Here is a 20,536-nt window from a genome sequence, read left to right on the forward strand (position 1 = left end):
TCTGCTGCTCCTCCTCCTTATCTGAAAATGTCCATAGAGCAAGCGTGGGGCAGTGCAAATCTTGTCCCTAGGGATGTCTGTTGACACTTGTTACAGTTCCTACTTTTGACCACTAGGTGTAATTAAGATATCTATAGCAGATAAGTAGGGCTGTGAACACAGTACCCTTTGAACATCTGGAAACATGAGCAAATCAACAAAAATCTGCTTAAATCTGTCAAATAACTAAAATATCAATATCTTCAATATCTTTGATCACTCAAAAGAGATAATTAGTATATTTTAACAGAGGTTAAAATGTATGAAGCTGTAAAGGAGGAATTTATGATGATTAACACACTATATGGGCAAAAGTATGTGGACACCTGACCATCATGTGGGCCTTCCCCAAACATACCACAAAGTTGGAAGCACAGAAGACAGAATTGTCTAGAATGTCTTTGTATACTGTAGCATTAAGATTTCTCTTTACTGGAACTAAGAGGGCAAAACATGTTCCAGCATGACAATGTCACTGTGCACTCTGCACTCCTCCCAGGCCTCCTTGCCCGACCTCAGTGCCTGACCTCGCTACTGCTCTTGTCTGAATGAGCACAAAATCTCATGGAAAGTCTTTCCAAAAGAGTGGAGGCTGTTATATTTAAGGGATGTCTGTTGACATGGTCAGGTGTTCCACAAACATTTGACCATATAGTGTATGTATGCATTTGTACATAGCTTTTATCTGCTTCATTTATCAGGGTCATGCATAACTTGCATGGTATCATTAGTAACAACAGGAAGAAGAATTTGTGTTGTCATTAATGTGTTACGAAAAGTAATTTCCTCAACTGGTTTGCATTTTCTTCTTCATGCCTAAGCTTCTATCAGTGTCTCCTCATGCACTGTTTGTGTACTGGAGACTCACATTGTACTGTACAGTATATTCAGTTTACACTGCTGCCTTGTTGCAATCTTGGTCTTATTTGCTTTGGCTTCTCCTCCAGCTAGGCTGCAGTTACTTCGTAATAAAGAGTGTGAGTGTTGTTCACCTCTCATGCAGCCTAATGCAGTCTGGATGATGGAGAGAGTTTCCTCTGAGTAAAGAAAAAACAGGCGTTAGCTGCAGCAGAGCCAGTGCGCTGGATTAGTGCAGGTTTGCGGCTCTGCGTAAATCAGCTGTGAGCTGCGCGCGCGCGCGCACACACACACGCACACACACACACACATGCACACACACGCACGCACGCACACACACACTGTTAGACTTGCATTCACTGTGGTCATTTCCCTCTGGGTAATAACACCGCGGTTGTATTTCTACTTGGTAACAAGGTTATTTATTTACGCACTGTTGATCCCATGGCCAAGGGAAACGAAGACTCTGTGAAGGGCTCGTGGAAAAAGCAAGTCGATGATATCAAGAAGATTTTTGAGTTTAAGGAGATTCTCGGGACGTGAGTAGCTCAATACTGCTGCATCACCATCATTTACACATGCACACATTTACACATGCTTGTATCCATTCATTCTCATTTAGCTGTAAGAGCTGTTTTTTATTCACACACCATGAAGAGCTAAATATTCCATCAGTTGTGCAATGACAGACAGTGACTAATTGCACACTTGAGGAATGTCAGCACTACAGTCTAACCCCTAGTCTGATTTCAAGCCAGAACTCGGATTTGTAAACCTTTTTTTCTATTGTTTATGGTGTATTCGCATTGTTTCCTGGAAGATGACATTTGTATTTGCTCTGCTCCACTGTACACAAGTAACTGATGCTTCATTCATGCATTCAGAGCTCTGTGAATCAGAGCAGACAGACAAGTCCTTAGTGTTGTAGGATATTTTGTTCATTTTATAGACTAAAGAAAAAATCCACAGCAATCAAACTGATTACTGGAAACACTGTTGACATTTTTTTGTATTAGATTCAGTGAGTTCGTTCATGTGCGTCGCTTTTTCCCCTTTTGAGAGACTTATGTATTGCATGGTAAATCATGGTAAATATCAGATATGTATGGGTAATGTACACTATATGACCATAAGTATATGGACACCTGACCATCACACCCATATGTGTACCCTCTTCAAACTATTGTCACAAAGTTGGAAGCACATAGTTGTACAGAAAGTCTTTGTATGCTGTAGTGTTATAATTCTCCTTCACTGGAGCTAAGAGGCTGAAACCTGTTCCAGCATGACAATGCCCCTGTGCACAAAGCGAGCTCCATGAAGACATGGTTTGCCAAGGCTGAAGTCGAAGAACTCGAGTGTCTTGAACAGAGCCCTGACCTCAACCCCACTGAACACCTTTAGGATGAACTGGAACACCGACTGCACGCCACGCCTCCTTGCCCAACATCAGAGCCTTCCCTTGTGGCTGAATGAACACAAATCCCCACAGCCATATTATAAAATCTTGTGTGAAGCCTTTCCAAAAGAGTGGAGGCTGTTACAGCAGCAAAGGTGGAACCAAGTCCATATTAACACCCATAGTTTTATAATGGAGCGTTCAGGGACAGATTGGGGTGTGATGGTCAGGTGTCTACAAAGATTTGGCCATATAATGTATGTACGTATTTGTAGATCGCTTTTGTCTGCTTCGGTTGTGAGGGTCAAATTCTGAACATTTTTTCTGGCTTTGCATAACATCCACAAACCCATCAGTAATAATGAGAAGAATCTATGCTGTCATTAAGCGTGTTATGAAGGGTACTTTACTCAACTGATACTAGCATTTTCTTCTTCATGTCTTTGCTCCTATTTGTGTCTCCTAATGCACTGTTTTGTGTAATGGAGAAAAGTCATTTATGGATAGTGACCTAACTGACAACTCACTTCTATTCTTTTCAGTTGTTTGGACAAGTGGATGTAATATCCAAGTCCACCAATATCCCTCTAATGTACATATATACTGTTTCCAGCCTTCAGGCACATCTGGCCTTATTCCAAAGACACCTTATACCTACAAAAATAAGAGTGTGTTACATAATTATTTGAAAAAGAATGTTTCAATATTCCAGGAAAAGAAATGTGGTCCACTTTTACAAGAAGTGAGGGCTTCCCAATGTAGGACGATTCTATATCTTGCATTTATACTGATATGTGCTGTGATTACACTTTCAAATATGATTTAAAAAAAAACATTGCTGAATATATACAGTTTGTCCTGCATTATTTTGCGAAGCTAGTTATGTATCTCCTGGACAGCATTTTCGTATTTTGCTTTGCTTATACTTTCCAGTAAGAAAGCTTTGAAAATTTTTACAGGAAATCACCACCTCATTGATTGCTAACTGAGTCTTCAAGTTATGAATCACCATTCACCATTCACCCACCGCTGTCCGACCGCACCACCCCCTCTCCCCTCCACAGCACTGCCGCCTCCAGTGTGGATTAGAATCATGCTGATGCATGAGAGGCTTTAGAGCTGTGAGGTCTATAATTATATGAGTTCTCTCCCTCTCGTTCTCCTTGAAACATTCATTTCAGAGCCTCGAAGATACAGAAGTAACCATTTGTTTCAAAAAGTCAGATTAAAAAGTCTGTGTAAAACTGGAGGTTGAGTTACATAAAGAGCAAACAGAACTCAGGATTGAACTCAGGATTATGTCCTGAGGATTTCCTCCTGTCTCTTATATAAGACTCCGTTAATGCGTCCTATACAAGATACTTCGGTCTGATTATTCAGCAAACTGAGAAACCAGTGGCATCAACTGACAATGCAAAATGTTACTGATGTTCCAAAAGATTTAGTGGTTGCTTGCTCATATCCAATGTTTTTCTTGTCCAGATTAAAACACAAAGCCTGTGTAGCATGTGGTTAACTTTGTCCGCCTGTCAAAAATAGCTCATTTGTTCCCTGCAGTGGTGACTCAACAGAAATCTATTCTCAATCCAATACACACTTACACACCTCCTCCTCCTCATCCCTGTCCTGTGGCATGTTGAAATGTGTTCTTTAATCAGAGTAGTTTTTAATCCTGCAACATGTTTAGATTGTTATTTTTATTCCTTGCTGGTATCAGAATGCATCTCCGTTTACAGTATGTATAGTACGTGTAATGTGTTTATATGCAGGTTTGTGTTCGGACAGTTTTACTCTTCTTGTTGTTGTTAGCGGGATGAAACTATGTAGCATGTCTTATTTCACACACAAACCAGGCCCTATAGAACCCAATACACACAAAGCATGGACAGATTGAGATTTAATTCACTTGCACGTCTTGCATTTATTCATATTTCAGTCCGTATAATATATAAGTATCACTACAGAGACAACATATTAATGTGTAAGTCTCTTAGCACAAGCTATTATGCCTAAACGTAAACCATGAATTGCTAGCTAGTGGGTGGGAACTGGCAAAAGACAAAGAGGGAGTACAGGTATATAGTGATCAAAAAAATCACTTCAGTAGTATACCACAGTATATTGTACATTATAGTGCATTTTAAAAGTCTCTCCTGTTTCTCATTTTCAGATCCCACTAATGCAGTGTTTACCTGTGCATTTCTGATGATAAATCACAATGTATTTTTAAACGATTTTATAATCGAATTATAAAAATGCTGATGTTCTGGATGTAGCTCAACTCCTTCACTCACTGCAGTAAGATAGTGACTGTTTTCAGTATAATAAAATGTGATGCACATCGCTTATAGAGACAACAGATGGAAGCTTCTTGTAGTTTTATTGCGCTCCTTTGCTCTGTATCCTAAAATAACAATGTTTTCTCTCTGTGTTTCAAACAAAGTGGGGAACTGATTCAACTTTTATGAAACAATAGAGCTTTTAATGCCAGTTATACAGCTAATAGAAATTCTAATAACAGCATATTAACATCATTTCTTTCAGATTGTATAGTTTTACAGATTGGATAGAAAAATATGATCATATAGTACCATATTAATAACCATCATCAAATGTATCATAAGAAGGGGTAAATAAATATAACATATAAGAAGTTGATTTAAATTTCTGAGTTTTTCATCTCTATCTTTTTTTTTAAAGAAAGTAGCACTAGCACAACAGGTTATTAGTGCTTTACTTATTGTTGCCATATTCCTATCTTATTATAATAATAATTACACTTTCAGGAAATGCCAGCTGATTAATAATAATAATAAAAAATAGCACTGGTGCTCTATCACAGTCTATTGTATGAAGTGATAATATCTTACAAATGACAGCTCTAATTTGTACTTGGTACAGGGCTCTGTTTTACAGTGTACAAACACAAAACATGCCATTAAAGTATTAAACTACTGTTTAAAACAATTACACACAACAAACGGCCTGCCAGTTTTTGGTTGATAAAGAAGACATTACTCAAAAGATTTTCATTTTGAATGAGTATTTCTCAGACAATTAAAAATACTGGTAACCTTTTACTTCTGTATTGTGGCTGCTGAGCAAAGCTGCTAAATTTCCCTTTAATCTGTCTGACTGCATCTCCTGTGCTTGTGAAGGTCAGCTTCTGTTGCGTGTTGGCGCGTGTGTGTAATGTTCTTTAAGTTGCTGTTATAGGATAATAATAAATGGTGGATACCACCCCAAAATTGATTATTTTCCTATAAATTAGTGTGATAGGTTTTATTTGTCTATAATTACATTTCATGTTGTGGAACATTTGTGTCTTATTAGGTTCAAAAGAAAGAGAAAAAAATAGAGAATGACTGTTTCTGGCTGTCATAATAGGAAACAGACTTGTTTTGCAGACATTCCCCAACATTAAATGTAACTATAAATGGATAAAAATTGTAATTGTTTGTAGATTGCTATGGTATAAGAGGAATAAAACAATTGTTTTATTATATGCAATTAGTGCACAATTACTGTATTTTACAGTAGCTGTTGTTGATTATTTTCCTACACCCCATTGTGTTTTGTTTCTTATTTAATCTATTTAATCGATTATATTTAATCTTTATTATGATGATAATTATTCTTATCATGAGTTTCACATTGATTACCTATACTGTATACCCATACCTGTCAATGTCTCAAGTGACCCTTGAAATATATTTTATAAAGTCTAGATTAATTGATGCTTAATTAATATTTTATTAGGCACTGAGAAATTGCCTTTGAACTGTGAAGAATTACAGCCTTGCTGGCATCATGGCATACAGCACACATGAGTGAACAGAGCAGTGGCCTTTTGTGAGGTCTGACCTGCACTCCTGTGACCTTGTGCTGATAGTCGGGTGTGCATGTTTCCCTGTGCGTGGTGTGAGGGATTACTGAGGATTTTCAGTCCCCATGGAAGGCTTAGCTACAGACTGTATACTGCAGATGACTTAAGAACATGTGAGCAACTGAACACACACAGTAGATACAACAATACAGAAGGTTGCTGAACAGCCAGAGCAGAACTGAACTCTGTGTGTATTCAGTGTACATTCATAACACCTTCAGTGCATATTTCCATTTTTAAATGCAAAGTGTTTTTTTTTTTCTCTGGTTCTTTCTAAGTGGTGCTTTCTCAGAAGTGGTTCTTGCCCAGGAGAGGGCCACAGGGAAGATGTATGCGGTCAAATGCATCCCGAAGAAAGCTCTAAGAGGGAAAGAGAGCAGCATCGAGAATGAAATCGCTGTGCTCAGGAAGTAAGTATTGCTCAACATATAGCCTGTATTTTGTCTGCATGAGACAGCAGGGAAATTGCCAGGGAAAGCCTGGCCTGGATCGCATTAACAAAATTTGCATGTACATAAATAGAGCAAAACACAATCAAACAAAGACTTAATTTTCCAATAAACAATTAAAATCCCAGCACAAAAATAAACCCCAGGCAGAATGGAAGTGATCACTGGTTTTGCTAACTCTTGCTTCCATTCTCCTCTAAGAGCTAGAGATGAGTCAGGCCGTCCCCCACCCACTTCCACCTTCTATTAACAGTCTGCAGCGGCCACATGAAAGACCACATGCTTTATACTAATTGTCACTAGCTGGTGGCTTGTGTATGCAAAACAGCTGCACATCACTGTGTGCATGTAGTGCTGTAGGGTTACAACACTGCAGCAGGCAAATGTCCATTTTTTTTTTTTTTTTTTTTTTGCAAACCTGCGTGGTGTTCTCCTGCACACAGCCCATTTCCCTCCCTCAGCAGTGACTCATGCTGCCTCCTCTGCAGACCTCGCTATTCCATACACGGTTGCGCCCGTGTCCAACCTGATGGTTGTCATGGTAAAAGAGGAGCAGGGCTGGTTATGATGAAGAAGAGGGCCTATGCAGACAGCTGAGGATCAGCTGCTCAAAACGGTGTGCATGTAGCGCTGTAGGGCTACAACACGGCAGCAGACAAACCTAACAGTTTTTTTTAACTTGTGAGAACGTTATGAGTGATAGTTTGCTGAAAAGATTGAATTTCAGGGGCATATTTTTTGTTTCTTGGACTTCTTGGACTTCAATTTGACTTGCTGAGTGCTGTTGCAAATCATTTGCAGTCATAGTTAAAAGATAGAATGCACTAAGCATTGAGCATGAGCCGTTATCAAAATGGGAATACTCTGCACTTGTGAAGTGCTTGATAGCACCTGAGCACAACTGACACATGCCATTTTATGAAAAAAGAGCTCTTCAGTAGCTTTCAAATGACACCAGCCGTGCACTTCTGTGATTTACTGTGCCCAAGAAAGGGACATTGGGCATTTTAACCAACTTTGGAGCTTTATTTTCAGCTACATTTACACCTCATGGCCGACCTCGCTGCGCTCTCCTGGGCCTGCCCTCTCGCCTCGCCTTTATTGTAAACAAATGCTCATGGACCAGTACTCAGCAGTAGCTACTACTACTAGTGCAAGGTTGACGCTGTTATAACGTTGTACATATAGTCACATAGAGCCAAAAAATATGCGTATGCAATTTTTAAGTAGTGTGTACAATATCAGCTGTCTATTCTGTTCATACTAGCATAAGTCATTTTTTCCTGTTTTGGATGCCATATTGATAACACCATCAGGGAATGAATTTGTATAACAGACAACTGTGCATGTGACTCTCTCTATATTGTAACTCTATGTTTGTGGTCAGTTACTTACCTGAGGTCTGTGAGCCGTGTCAGATATCTTATTATGACCTAGCTGTGCAAGGTCTGTGTAATGCAACAATTTTCAACTCCAGCCTATTTCATATATATATATATTCCACTTTTTGACCCTGAAAAAACTCCAGTTACCTTAGTAGCGGTTTCTTGGCATTTCAGTGCTGCAAGATAATGCAGTAATGCAGGCAGATTTATTCATACTACTGCCATTAAGGTGGATTATAAATTGGATTTTTCTGTCCACTTCAAAATTCATCCTGATGCCACCAGCAGTCACTTCGTCACTATAAGCCAAGTCAGTTCCACTGGCAGTCAGACATGCCTGGGCCACCACGTTTCACCCGTAACATGGACCCATTTTTCAACAAGCTTTTAACATTTACCAAACTATAACCCGGCTTTCTTTTACCAGTGGTTTGCATCTTGCATTGCATCAACCCACAGTAGTTATGTTGTATTCTTCTTTTTAGGGTATCCTTATTTTTATAAGTGCTGATATTTGTAGTTTCTTTGTAGTATAAAGCTTTCTTTGTTGAGAGACAGCAGCAACTGACTCCAGATACAAATGCCACCATGAACATCTGTTGCTATTCTGTGCCTGAACAAACGATGCCAAGACACCCAACAGGCCAGCAAAACACTGAGCAGTGCTGCGTCTCTTAAATCAGAAGGACTATTAGTAAAAAAAAGTACTCATTGCACACTAGCTTTATAGGTACAGGATTGTTTGACTATACCACGATCCAGTTATATAAGTCTGCACTGTACATACCAGCAATGATTACAAAATTCAGTAACATTTTATCTGAAGGATTCCTACAAAAGTCTTTTACATTCATTGGCATTGCACACTCCTGCAGTACTGGAGGGTTTATTTAAGGCTTATTTCAAATCCTGTGATATGACAGAACAGAGAAGAACCTCAATCCGTTATGCCATTATAGGTCAACTGTTTAAGACTGTTGCATCGGTCATTTTTAATCTTATCTTTGAAGTTATTATTTTTGCCTTCACAAACACCACATTCATGAAGTATCGAGAAAATGTCTGTGAAGTGTCCCTGTCATCAATCCTTTTGCATTAAAACTATTATGAAATACCAAGAAGCGCATATTCCAAATGTCAAATGAATCCTTTTAATGCCCTCAAACATAAATAGTAATCAAATGTGCATTTACATTACTGAAGCACTGTGTACATCTATTATATGCTTTTTGAGTGCCATGAATGTGCTGTTAGTAAAAACTAACTAATAATTAATAACTTTTTTGCAAGATAAGGATAAAAATCTTGATCAGTTGACCCATTACATTAATTCAGGGCTGTTTTGTCTTCTCTGTTTCGTATAAAGACTAAGTTGCACAGAACCTCCTATGTCACTTCAGGTTTTGACATAAGGCTTTTCGTAAATTATCCACCATCACTTTATAGAAAGCATGTGCAGTGCTTATGAATGCGTTCCTTATGGGTAGTGTTTATAAGGCTACATGACATCTGCATAAGCTCTTTGTGACAACTGACATGATCCTTTTTTAACCAACATTTATGAAGGCTTAATTCACTACCTATTAGCTATAATTTTTTTTTTTTTCAATTTTGATGTCAATTTTTATGTCAGTCTTCAGGTGACACCTCCCACCCTGCTAAGTACCTCTTCCAAAAACTACTATCAGGAAAGCAGTTATGCTCCTGATAAAAACTGCAGGCTGGTTAATAATAATAATGGCATTCGGTGATCACTACAATGCTGATCTGCCAGTAATGAGCAGTAAGCTTACACTAAATGCAATTACAAATAATTGTTTTACTGGTTCCTGCACTAGATACTGGCTTATTATTATTATTATTATTATTATTATTATTATTATTATTATTATTATTATTATTATTATTATTATTATTGAATTTTTAAACATTTATTTTTTTTAATATATTAGTTATTAATATTGTCATTACTTTATATAATTGCTATTATTTATCATATATCACAATTGTTCCACTCCAGTTAATGCACCCTAAGCTGCATCCAGCTGCTATATTTACCTCCACTGTAATGTAAATTACAACTGAGCCTACCATTTCTGCTTAAGGTGTCATATTTGTATATTAGGATGGTGATTGTGTTGTGCTGTCTGAGAAGTGTGTTGAATGTATCGTGTTCTGACCAAACACCAAGAAAAATTCCTAATACATGGAAATGTATATGGCGAATAAAATAATTCTGATTCTGATGCCATGTTGACATAGCATCTGGGAGATATATATTTTACTGACATGGTTAATGACTCTTTCTAGGCTGACTATTGTTAGAATATCTGATTTTGTAGCTCAGTGTACTTCTGGTATGTCAGAGTCATGTAATAGTGTTGCTGTGACATTTTGTTTGTCATGACATCTTCAGATAAGTCAGCCCAGGAAGTTTCACAACACACTCTAGGTTTATGTCACTTGCCGTGGAGGGATTGTCAGGGGTCATTTATCCATATGATCACTACCCTTAAGTAAATCGTTACCAAATATTCTGCTTCAGTTACCTCCCACTTGTGAAAACATGTAGTGTACAATAGCACAAGCTGAACATGTTGTTTTTCTTTCCTCAGGATCAAGCATGAGAACATTGTTGCACTTGAGGACATCTATGAAAGCTCCAACCATCTGTACCTCATCATGCAGCTGTGAGCATAATGAAAGTGGCCATTTATAGCTGTCTTAGAAGACGCATTCCTCTTACCAGCAACATAAGAACAGCTTCATGCTTCATTCTTAGAGAATAAATTGTAAAACTAATCAGAATACCTTATACTAAAGAGCATAAAAGGGTCACTTCCACGAGTAGAGCTTTTCCCTCCATAAACTGAGGATTACTTGACAGTTGTTGTCATGTGTATTATATTTTAAATAGTACATACTTTACAAACAGATCCATAGATACTGTGAGTTTAAGATTTGTAATGTTCTGGCTGTATTTACAGTAATAGGAATAGATCTGCTTCCTCTATCTTTTCCAGTGTGTCAGGAGGAGAGTTGTTTGATCGGATTGTGGAGAAGGGCTTCTACACTGAGAAAGATGCCAGTGCTTTGATCAAACAAGTTCTGGATGCAGTCAACTACCTTCACTCACTGGGCATAGTGCACAGAGATCTCAAGGTTAGTAAAGGAAATGCAATTCAAGGGATTCACTTGTTACATAAAGCTGTTATCATGAGGAGATTTTCATCTGTCCGTCATTCTGTCTTCTGTCTGTTAGCCAGAGAATTTGTTATATTTCAACCCTCATGATGAGTCTAAAATAATGATTAGCGACTTTGGCCTGTCAAAGATGGAGGGAGCAGCAAATGACATCATGTCCACCGCCTGTGGGACTCCAGGATATGTTGGTGAGGTTGTCAGACATTTGACCTAGCTTGTACTCATTCTGCTCCTACCTAGTAACACCATTTCCTAACATTTCTTCCTATAAGATTGGACAAATGTGCCACTAGGTGGCAGCATGCTCTCAGTTATTTCAGTAATCATTTGCACTGTTCATTTAGTTGTTCACTGGCATTTGTATGTTGTATTTGTATTGTATTGTATGTTGAGTATTGTTTCTTCTTCTGTATCATTAGCTCCAGAGGTCCTGGCACAGAAGCCCTACAGTAAAGCAGTAGATTGTTGGTCTATTGGAGTTATTTCTTACATATTGTGAGTAACTATATCCAGTACAGTCTGCTTCATCATGAAAGAGAATAACCTCACAACAGTGGATATAAACTGGGCAGCTCGGTGTCCTGTGTGTTACAGGTTATGCGGCTATCCTCCTTTTTATGATGAGAATGATTCCAAACTATTTGAGCAGATCCTTAAGGCTGAGTATGAATTTGATTCACCCTACTGGGATGATATCTCAGACTCAGGTGAGTAGTAATTCTAAAACTTTATATATCATTTATTATTTTATATATATATATATATATATATATATATATATATATATATATATATATATATATATATATATATATATATATAAAATAATAAAAGTTTTGGACTTTTGTGGAAGCATGTTTTGTGAAAGTATCCTGGTGTCAAACAGCTAAAGATTTCATCAGTAACCTGATGCAGAAGGATCCAGAGAAGAGGTTCACATGTGACGAGGCTCTTCGGCATCCCTGGTTAGTATAGCTTTGCACAACAATATTCTGTAGATGTATTTAAATTTTAGAGGGTACGGAAATAAACCTGTAAATAAAGCCGTCTCAAAATGAAAGAGAAGAGATTAGTTGTGGTATGATATAGCAAAAGTTGTAACATAGAGATTAGATTTAAGCGGTAGTGCATGGGATGTTTTTCGGGATGTTTACTGTAAATTTTGTGCATGTGAGCGCAGATGGTTATAGCAATGAAATCACATTAAGGGTTGAAAATGTGTGTTGCATTTTATGAAAGAGCAGGAAAGCGTAATGGGTCTCAGCAATATATGAATTACGGATTTACATGTCCTCAGTTATTGGCAAAAATTGGAAAATAATGTATGTATCAAATAAATATTACAGAAAAGGCATAGGTTTTTGTGTTTTTTTCCCTTTAGGATAGCTGGAGACACGGCCCTTTGTAAGAACATTCATGAGTCAGTCAGCCGGCAGATGAAGAAAAACTTTGCTAAAGCCAAATGGAGGGTGAGTAATTTCTTTTTTCTCTCTTTACTGTAAACCAGTACTATATGTAGAGTATAACACAAATCGTAACTAAGCATCTTCTTTCACAGCAAGCGTTTAACGCTACAGCAGTGATCCGACATATGAAGCGCCTGCAGCTGGGCAGCAGTTTAGGCAGCAGCATGGACACCTCCCTGCACAGGACTGAGAACCAAGCACCCATGCCTGTCAAAAGCCAGTCTATCGATGTCTCCTCCATCAACCACAAGGACTGTAAGTTAATGTGTGACTAATTTTTTCTAAATTAATTGTAGCAATTATCATGATGTTGTAATAAGCAGCTCATGAGAAGGATGTTATTTTGGTGTAGATGTGTCCCGTAGAGTCTCCAACACAGGGGCGACGGAGAAGCGATGCACGCGGCCTTCCACCGTCACCACCATCATCACTGGGTCCAAGTGAAACCGCTTTCTCAGAGGGCCATTTGAAGGCTACTGTACTTTCACAATTCCTTGGTCACTTCTTGCCACCTTCATGCACCTTGTTCAATCCTTGTTGTGCTAGTCACCAGTCAGTAGCACACAGTTCTGCATGACGGTAACAGAATAACAGCGGGTGCAAGTCCTACTTGAGAAGTTTAACCAAGTCAGTGATGTGATGGAAGACTCTACTATTGATCAGCACTCCTGCTGAAGACCTGAGTGGGACGTCCTCTGGATTTCGGGGCTGTGTCTGCTTGGTGGATTCATTCATGAAGTGATTCGATATGGAGTTAATGACAATTTAAAGCTGCTTTAAGAAGCATGGAATAAACAGCAAGTAGAGGAATTGTATAGAGTTGCTTTAATATGGTCTATAGTTCATTTCAGCTGGTCCTTGGTTTCTTCCGTTATAACTTATCGAGCAAATAAAACACCATTTCCACTAAATCTGAATGTAAAGTTAGATGATTATGTATAGCAGAGACTCTGGTTTTCTGTTGGTTCTACCTGTATTTTGAGGTGATTTCCTGTTGTGGTTCTGTGATTGTGCTCATAATCAAATGCCAATACTCAAGAGACTTATTGTTTCTTTTTTTTTTTTAATCGTGTTCCAGGATAGCAGTAATTCATTCATTTGTGGGTAAAATCTGTCAAGAAATTTGACTCAAATGATTAGAGCATGGATAATCCTTATTATATGGCTAAACAGACCGCCAAGCCCCAAAGCATTGTTCTGTACAGCCGATTATGTGTCAAGTGATACTTGCTCAATAGCGTTGCCGTGTTAGTTGTGCTGCAATGGATATGAAAAGTCTACACACCCCTGTTAAAATGGCAGGTTTTTGTGATGTAAAAAAAGAAACCAAGATAAATCGTGTCAGAACTTTTTCCACCCTCAGTGTGAAATTACAACAGAAACATTTTAGGGAAAACTAGGAAAAAGGTGTGCACACTTATGCAACTAGGTTGTTGTAAGTTTTTTCTTTTTTCCCTAAAAAAGTTTCTGATTGTTTTTCACTTTATTTGTGTCCATTGCAATTGCACATTAAAGGTGGGAAAAGTTCTGACATGATTCACCTTGGTTTCATTTTTACATCATAAAAAACCTGCCATTTTAACAGGGGTGTGTAGACTTTTTAATATCCGTTGTACATGAAACGATAAAAGAACACACTTGATTATCTTTTGGGTTTTTTTCCCCTTCATCTGTGCTTAAACCCCAGCTTGTAATGCAGTACTGAAATATACAGGGTTTTTCTTCTCAGTGTGTGGGTATTGATGAAAATATTTAGTGTGATTTGTTCGAACATTTAACATTCTCTTAAGAGACTTGCTATAAAATGTTATCAGAGAGGTGTATTTTTAAATGTAAGTGACACTATTTATTTATTTGCCACAGATTGTTTTTTTCATCTTACTGAAATGTATCAATGCTTTCAGAAATACATTTAAAGGTGGATGGCAGTGATTTATGTTATACACCATTTTTATTATGTTTTGTTATTATTTTTTATTCAAGAGTAATGAATCATGAAGGAGAAATCAATTCTTGTCACTCAGCAAAATGTAAGTCTTCACCTAGTGAGGAATCTCTAAGTGAAGTCGATTTGCTTGAGTAAGTATTTAATAAAAAAAAATATGTTGCTTTGTATTTGCACAATTCTGTCCTCTGGTAGCTAGTATAATATTTGATTTAATGCAAACTTTCTGCACCTGCATGCTGTGAAAGATGAAAATACAAATGCTCATACTTTACTCAGTATTTCTCCACAGTCTTCATAGAAGTGCTCTGAATTTAGCAGCTAGGTGCAGCTTCTCTCAGTCTCATGCTGAGGCCCTGTTTTTCTTCCTCCTTATGCAGGTCTCTGGTCAATATTTTCGTGACAGAAATCAGGCCTTAGAATTTGATATTGCTTTTATTTAACTGATATAGCTTATTGCATCTGAAAGAGTAAAGGTAACTTCACCTTAATGTCACATTCATATCATTATCATATATGATCCCATGGACAAGTACAGATTTGCACATAAACAGGTTTGCTGTGGATTGTGATTGCAGCTGAATACAGCTGCTACTAAAATGCTTAAAGTTGAATAATATAGTTGTGGAATGTCACACGTTTAATAAGACAATTGCAATTAATAAGTTATCAGTGATGATATAATGATATAACATGTCAACATGCCTGTTGATCATACAGCATGCATAACCACATGCATTGCATAAATCTTTCAAATATTTCTAATATATCTGAAAATAAGACAATGTATATAGTACTTTTATCTATGTATGTGAAGACATTTGGAATAATGTCCAGTCATACATCTGGTTTAAGCTTAGAATGGCTACACAGCTTAAATACTAAATCAGGCCTTTTATAAGCAAAGGACCATTTAGGTGATGCTATAATCTTTCTTCTACTTTTCTTCTACCTTCATCCACACCGTATGTTACGGCTGCTTTAAAGTGGACCACAGAGAACTTGTCCAACAAATGGATGTGAACCTCATAGCTTGTGTTTTCACAGAAGCCCTGCTAAAATGGACCTGAACCTACAGTATATGAGTCCATGCTGGTGATGATGTCTTTACACATGTGGCAGTAAGAATATTTTTCTGTCCGTGATAAAGACTAAAAGTCTTTTGGACATCTTTAAACTGTGTGGCGGTTGTATTCGTAAGAAGGGTCAAGGCCATCATGGTGGAACTCTCGCCACTGCTCTGTACTCTCCTGGGTTCTCTCATCCTGCTCTGTGAAGAACATGAGATTCAGTTCAATTCAATTTTATTTGTATGCCGCTTTTAACACATTGACATTGTCACAAAGCAGCTTTACAGGAATATATAAATTCAGGATATACATTTTAAATTTAGAAATTTATGACTGAGGTAGATAAAGATAGATTGTAGAGAATCTCTATAACAGAAAGACAGATACTGTAGATAGATAGATAGATAGATAGATAGATAGATAGATTTATCAGAGATTGCGATATTCACCATTATGCTCTTCCTCTGCATAATTTTCAAACTCATTCCTCTGCTCCTCGTGATATTCTCTCTTCCTTTCATCAGCTGCCAGTCTCTGTCGCTGCTCAACTAAAGGCCAAATATATTTTTTTAAAAAGACGTTGAGTTAAAGGCAATCAATGGAAATGTGAAATGAAAGGAAATCAGTGAAAACCAGATCAAAACTGCATTGTTTTTGTAGTTAAAATTAGAGTTGCACAAATAATTAATCTGGTCATTAATCAGAGTTTTGGGTTATGGTTATATCACTTCATACCATTCCTAATTTTAAAATTGTACTACTCAAGCAGATGAAATAACAACTCACAGACTCGCTTAAGTTCTAACATACTGTAAAATGATGTACACATTTCATGTAGCTACACTATATAGAAATACAAACATGCCTAGTGATAATCACATTTCTATCTAGTTTTTTTTTTTTTTTTTTTTTTTTTTTTAGGGGTTGCATGACAGCTTCTGAGTAGTTAACATTAAACTATGGTACAAAATGCTTCTTAGAGAAAAAGATGGACCTGCTGTCCTTCCAGCTCAAGGCTTGTTGAAGCAAAGAGCTGTTTTTCCAGATAACATTGTACAACCTTTGATATCCTCGGTCACCACATTGGAATTTGTTTTATTCTACCTTTCGCTCACATATTTCGTATATTGATCTTGAAGGCGTTTCTCTATTCAGGACATGATTCTGAAACACATAGCTGTGACTGCCTATGATTAGAAAGCCATTATATACAAGTTTTACTAGTTGCAAAAAAAACAAAAAAATAAACAGATACCAGGGTCAGGAAATCTTAGCTGAACAGGAAATCACAACCATAAAAAATAAATAAGGCCACACACACTGTGTGCAGCTTCTCTTTGAACCGTATTGCAAGGTGATGATGAAAAAGCTGGCTTCTCCATGATGGCCTGTGGCTCCTGCTCACCGCTGTGTTTAGACCGGGCTGCATTCCTCAACTGACTGCAACCACACCATCACCTGGGGAACCTATAAACTATAAACCTCCCTCTCCTTTTTTCCATTTCCATTTGTTTTCTTGTATCATTAAAAATCCTCCATCAAAAAGAGGTCAGGTCCATGTATCTCTAGGCAAATTATATCCAGCTAAGGATCTGATGGTCAAAACAGACCTGAATGTAGTATTGCATATCTACACAACCACATTTGTTAAAGATTAAAAGCATTAAAAGCATTTTTTTTTCTTATTGTCATACCACTCAAAAATGATGATTTTGATATAACACCTTTGAAGTACTTGTAAAGTTTATATTGTCCTTGCCATTGACAGTACTGCTTCCACCATGAGAAATATTATCCATAGCAATTATGACTTATACATCATCTTATTCAACAATCAACTGCAGCAGAAAGATTATCTGGAGAAACATAAACTAACTCACCGTTGAGTTCATCTTGTGATTTCACTGCCCTTCTGCCACGGCGCTTGAAAAAGCTGGTGGCATCTCTCTCTTCCATGAAAATCCTTCTTAGCCCACCTTAGGATTCATACACACACAGTAATGAGGAACATGGATGACACATATCATCCATCTGAGCAATCAGTGAACCATTTCACCCAGGACATACTGGACAAATCCCCATATTAGCACTTTTGTTCTGAGGAGCTTATAATCATTAGTGTCGGATGAAGGTGAGAGCTGATATTGTTTTTGTCACCTTGTAGGCCCGCTGCTTTCTTACGCACTTTGCCATCAGGTGCACTTGCAGTGTCAACCTCGTAAAACACTGGAATAGACCAGAAAGAATGTCACAGGTAAGTGTTTCCAACTCAGTCTCGTACGACACACTTAAACGATCATACCACCACTGCTGATTTTTTTAGTCCAAACGTGTAATATCCAGAAAGTGAAAAAAACAAATACACTCCATATGAAGTGTAGGTTAAAAAACATTCTCCATCACCTGTGCTTCATACTCACAGGTGAGGACGAACAGCAGAGCCAGACAGGTGAGCAAGGCATGGCGCATCCAAGACATTTTTAGACCTGTGTTCAAGCTACAGAAGGGAACCACACAGGAATACAAGCAAGCTCTGACGTGAGGTGGAGTTTGTTACTGAGGAGTGCCAGTAGGAATTCAGGAGATCAGTCATGGGAGGAGCGCGGTACTTTGTCTCTGGAGGGTAGGCCATCATGGCAGTTATGGCATCAGGAGTTGAATAATAAGTAAGTTTAGTTTGTATAGTTTATCATAGCCAAGGCTGCTTTACCGAACAGCATACACAACTACATAAAGTGTTTATTTTTTTTCCAAGTTATGCTATGTGTTGCTAGGTTTGTTATGAAGTAATATCCGGTAGCATGTAGCTCTGCTGCCTCCCAGCTCTTGGGGGTGGTGGGGTAAGAAAAGTAATTTTATAGTGTTTGCTGCTTCTAATGAAAAAGGTGAGGATCACTTCGACTCACTACAGAGCACATGGACTGCAATGGAGTAACATTCAGTTAGTAAAATCTGACAAAGATGGACAGGGAACTCCATGTCGCTGTTTCACAAGTGTCTGCAACACTTAGAAAAAAAGAGTACCGAACTGTAACTTTCTTTATTGCTCAGGTAGTACCATTAATTTTTTTGTACGTTTAATATGTACCTGTCAGCTGGAAAGGTGGATATAGTGTACCTTTTTCTGGTCCTTGTGGAGTGCAGGAAGGTGCTATTGTGTGCCTCAAATGCCATTTAATGGAAAAGAGCACCTTTTGGCCTGCATTCAAGTACCCTTGTGCAATCACTTACTTTACCCAATTAGCACCTGTCTTCAGGCAGAAGAGCCCTATTAGCACACTCACTGGCAGGCAACAGTGATATGTGCATCGGGAGGATTTTTTTTTTTAAACAAAACCTTTTCAGCATAAACATGCTAAAACAAATCCGTTTTCACTTGTAAAATTAATATAGAACTTGTGCACACTTTTAATTCATAATTTTTCAATAGTTTTATCAATGAAATAAACATGGAGTTCTATTAAGAGAATAGATTTTTTGAAGCTGTTTTTTTCACCAGAGCATTCACAAAGGTATTTCAGATTCACTGGGTCTTTTTTGCAGAGGTTTTTTTTCTAACAAGCAAGTGGAAAGACTAAGTACTATATATATATGGAGCAGTGGTGAAAATTAAATTCTATCTAGTATGTATGATTCTTGTGCAGTTACACAACATTTAGTGTTCAGAATTTAGTACTAGTGTCCTAGTATTACTACTTTAAAATATTACATACATGAAAATATAAAGTGTATTATTATATAAAGTGTGATTTATCCTACTCTAAAAGTGAGACATATGGTACCAGTCAAGGAGGTTGTCAGGAGCTTGTTCGGAGGTCCTGGGACTCACTTGGCATGACCATGTGCCTCATACTGACATATTTGTTAAGATCAAGTGCAGAAGTATTGAGGCTGCAATCACCCAATACCAACTACACTGGGTAGGTCATCTTATTAGGATGCCCTAAAACATGTTACATGGCTGACACTCAGTAGGTGGGCAGAAGAAATGGTGTAAAGACAAGTTGAAGGTTTTGCTGAAAAGTACATAACACCTGAGAACCTGGAGGACGCCGCTGATGACTGTAACACCTGGTGGCATCTCACGCTTGAGCAGAGGGAAGATGCACAGGGGAAATGTTTTTTTTTTCTGTAGGGATTGTAGGAAGAAAAAAAACAACTGAATTTTTATTATAATGAAGTTGGACAGTGAATATTAGTGAAAATGTATAATTGTACAAAAACTGCAGACAACATGTGTGTCGATGATATTTTTAGGCTCTATATTTTCACACCTGTTAAAAACCCTGGCTGGTCCCCATGAGGAATTTTATTTTATTCATTTATTTATTTTAAATAATAGTTAATTTTTACAAAGTTAAAGTAAAACAATGTGTGTTTTGGGTATATATATATATATATATATACACACACACACACACACATATACATACATGCAGATATATACACATACATACTGTGTGTGTGTGTGAGAGAGAGACTGTACAGTTATTATCCAATAGTAACAAATGACAATTTGAGGACAGTTGTGTCATTCTTAATTATTTTTTCTTTTTTCTTTTATATATATATATATATATATATATATATATATATATATATATATATATATATACAAGTAGATTTCAATGTTTACTAAGGTTTAGGTAAAGTTTGGTTTAGTCTACATGTGCAGGTGTGTGTGTGTGTGTGTGTGTGTGTTGAATGATAAATCTAACAAGGCTAGAGATAACATGCTCAAACACAACCTAGGGTTCAACTGCCCTGCACTGAGGAGGGGTTCATTAGATGTCATATGATTGGTCTGTTGAGCCTGGTGGCCTCCACCAAATGTG

The 20,536-nt window shown here is 37.6% G+C and overlaps 2 protein-coding genes across 2 annotated transcripts; one reads left to right on the forward strand and one right to left on the reverse strand.

The window, feature by feature from the left end:
- The first annotated feature begins 1,210 nt into the window (after nucleotides 1-1,210).
- camk1db (calcium/calmodulin-dependent protein kinase 1Db) lies at nucleotides 1,211-14,799 on the forward strand. The gene is made up of 11 exons (XM_026919554.3): nucleotides 1,211-1,436; nucleotides 6,461-6,592; nucleotides 10,632-10,706; nucleotides 11,040-11,178; nucleotides 11,279-11,408; nucleotides 11,640-11,715; nucleotides 11,815-11,927; nucleotides 12,107-12,185; nucleotides 12,602-12,689; nucleotides 12,779-12,941; nucleotides 13,039-14,799. The coding sequence occupies exons 1-11, from the start codon at nucleotides 1,342-1,344 to the stop codon at nucleotides 13,128-13,130; spliced, it is 1,182 nt and encodes a 393-aa protein (XP_026775355.2). The 5' UTR covers nucleotides 1,211-1,341; the 3' UTR covers nucleotides 13,131-14,799.
- A 248-nt stretch (nucleotides 14,800-15,047) lies between these two features.
- On the reverse strand, nucleotides 15,048-18,271 carry ucmab (upper zone of growth plate and cartilage matrix associated b). The gene is made up of 5 exons (XM_026918891.3): nucleotides 18,122-18,271; nucleotides 17,859-17,927; nucleotides 17,582-17,677; nucleotides 16,151-16,249; nucleotides 15,048-15,901 (listed from the first exon to the last, which is right to left on the reverse strand). The coding sequence occupies exons 1-5, from the start codon at nucleotides 18,177-18,179 to the stop codon at nucleotides 15,804-15,806; spliced, it is 420 nt and encodes a 139-aa protein (XP_026774692.1). The 5' UTR covers nucleotides 18,180-18,271; the 3' UTR covers nucleotides 15,048-15,803.
- Nucleotides 18,272-20,536: the final 2,265 nt, after the last annotated feature.

Source organism: Pangasianodon hypophthalmus, chromosome 9 (assembly GCF_027358585.1).
Source record: "Pangasianodon hypophthalmus isolate fPanHyp1 chromosome 9, fPanHyp1.pri, whole genome shotgun sequence".
In the NCBI taxonomy this organism is placed as follows: Eukaryota; Metazoa; Chordata; class Actinopteri; order Siluriformes; family Pangasiidae; genus Pangasianodon; species Pangasianodon hypophthalmus.

What these genes read in the sequence shown, in the direction of transcription:
- ucmab (XM_026918891.3), bottom strand. Translation starts at nt 18,179, where the DNA reads ATGTCTTGGATGCGCCATGCCTTGCTCACCTGTCTGGCTCTGCTGTTC. An exon ending in GAAAGCAGCGGGCCTACAAG is followed by an intron (nt 17,678 to 17,858) that starts GTGACAAAAACA and finishes ATGAATCCTAAG; the next exon opens with GTGGGCTAAGAAGGATTTTC. An exon ending in ATCACAAGATGAACTCAACG is followed by an intron (nt 16,250 to 17,581) that starts GTGAGTTAGTTT and finishes TTTGGCCTTTAG; the next exon opens with TTGAGCAGCGACAGAGACTG.
- camk1db (XM_026919554.3), top strand. Translation starts at nt 1,342, where the DNA reads ATGGCCAAGGGAAACGAAGACTCTGTGAAGGGCTCGTGGAAAAAGCAA. An exon ending in GAGGCTCTTCGGCATCCCTG is followed by an intron (nt 12,186 to 12,601) that starts GTTAGTATAGCT and finishes TTTTCCCTTTAG; the next exon opens with GATAGCTGGAGACACGGCCC. An exon ending in TTGCTAAAGCCAAATGGAGG is followed by an intron (nt 12,690 to 12,778) that starts GTGAGTAATTTC and finishes CTTCTTTCACAG; the next exon opens with CAAGCGTTTAACGCTACAGC.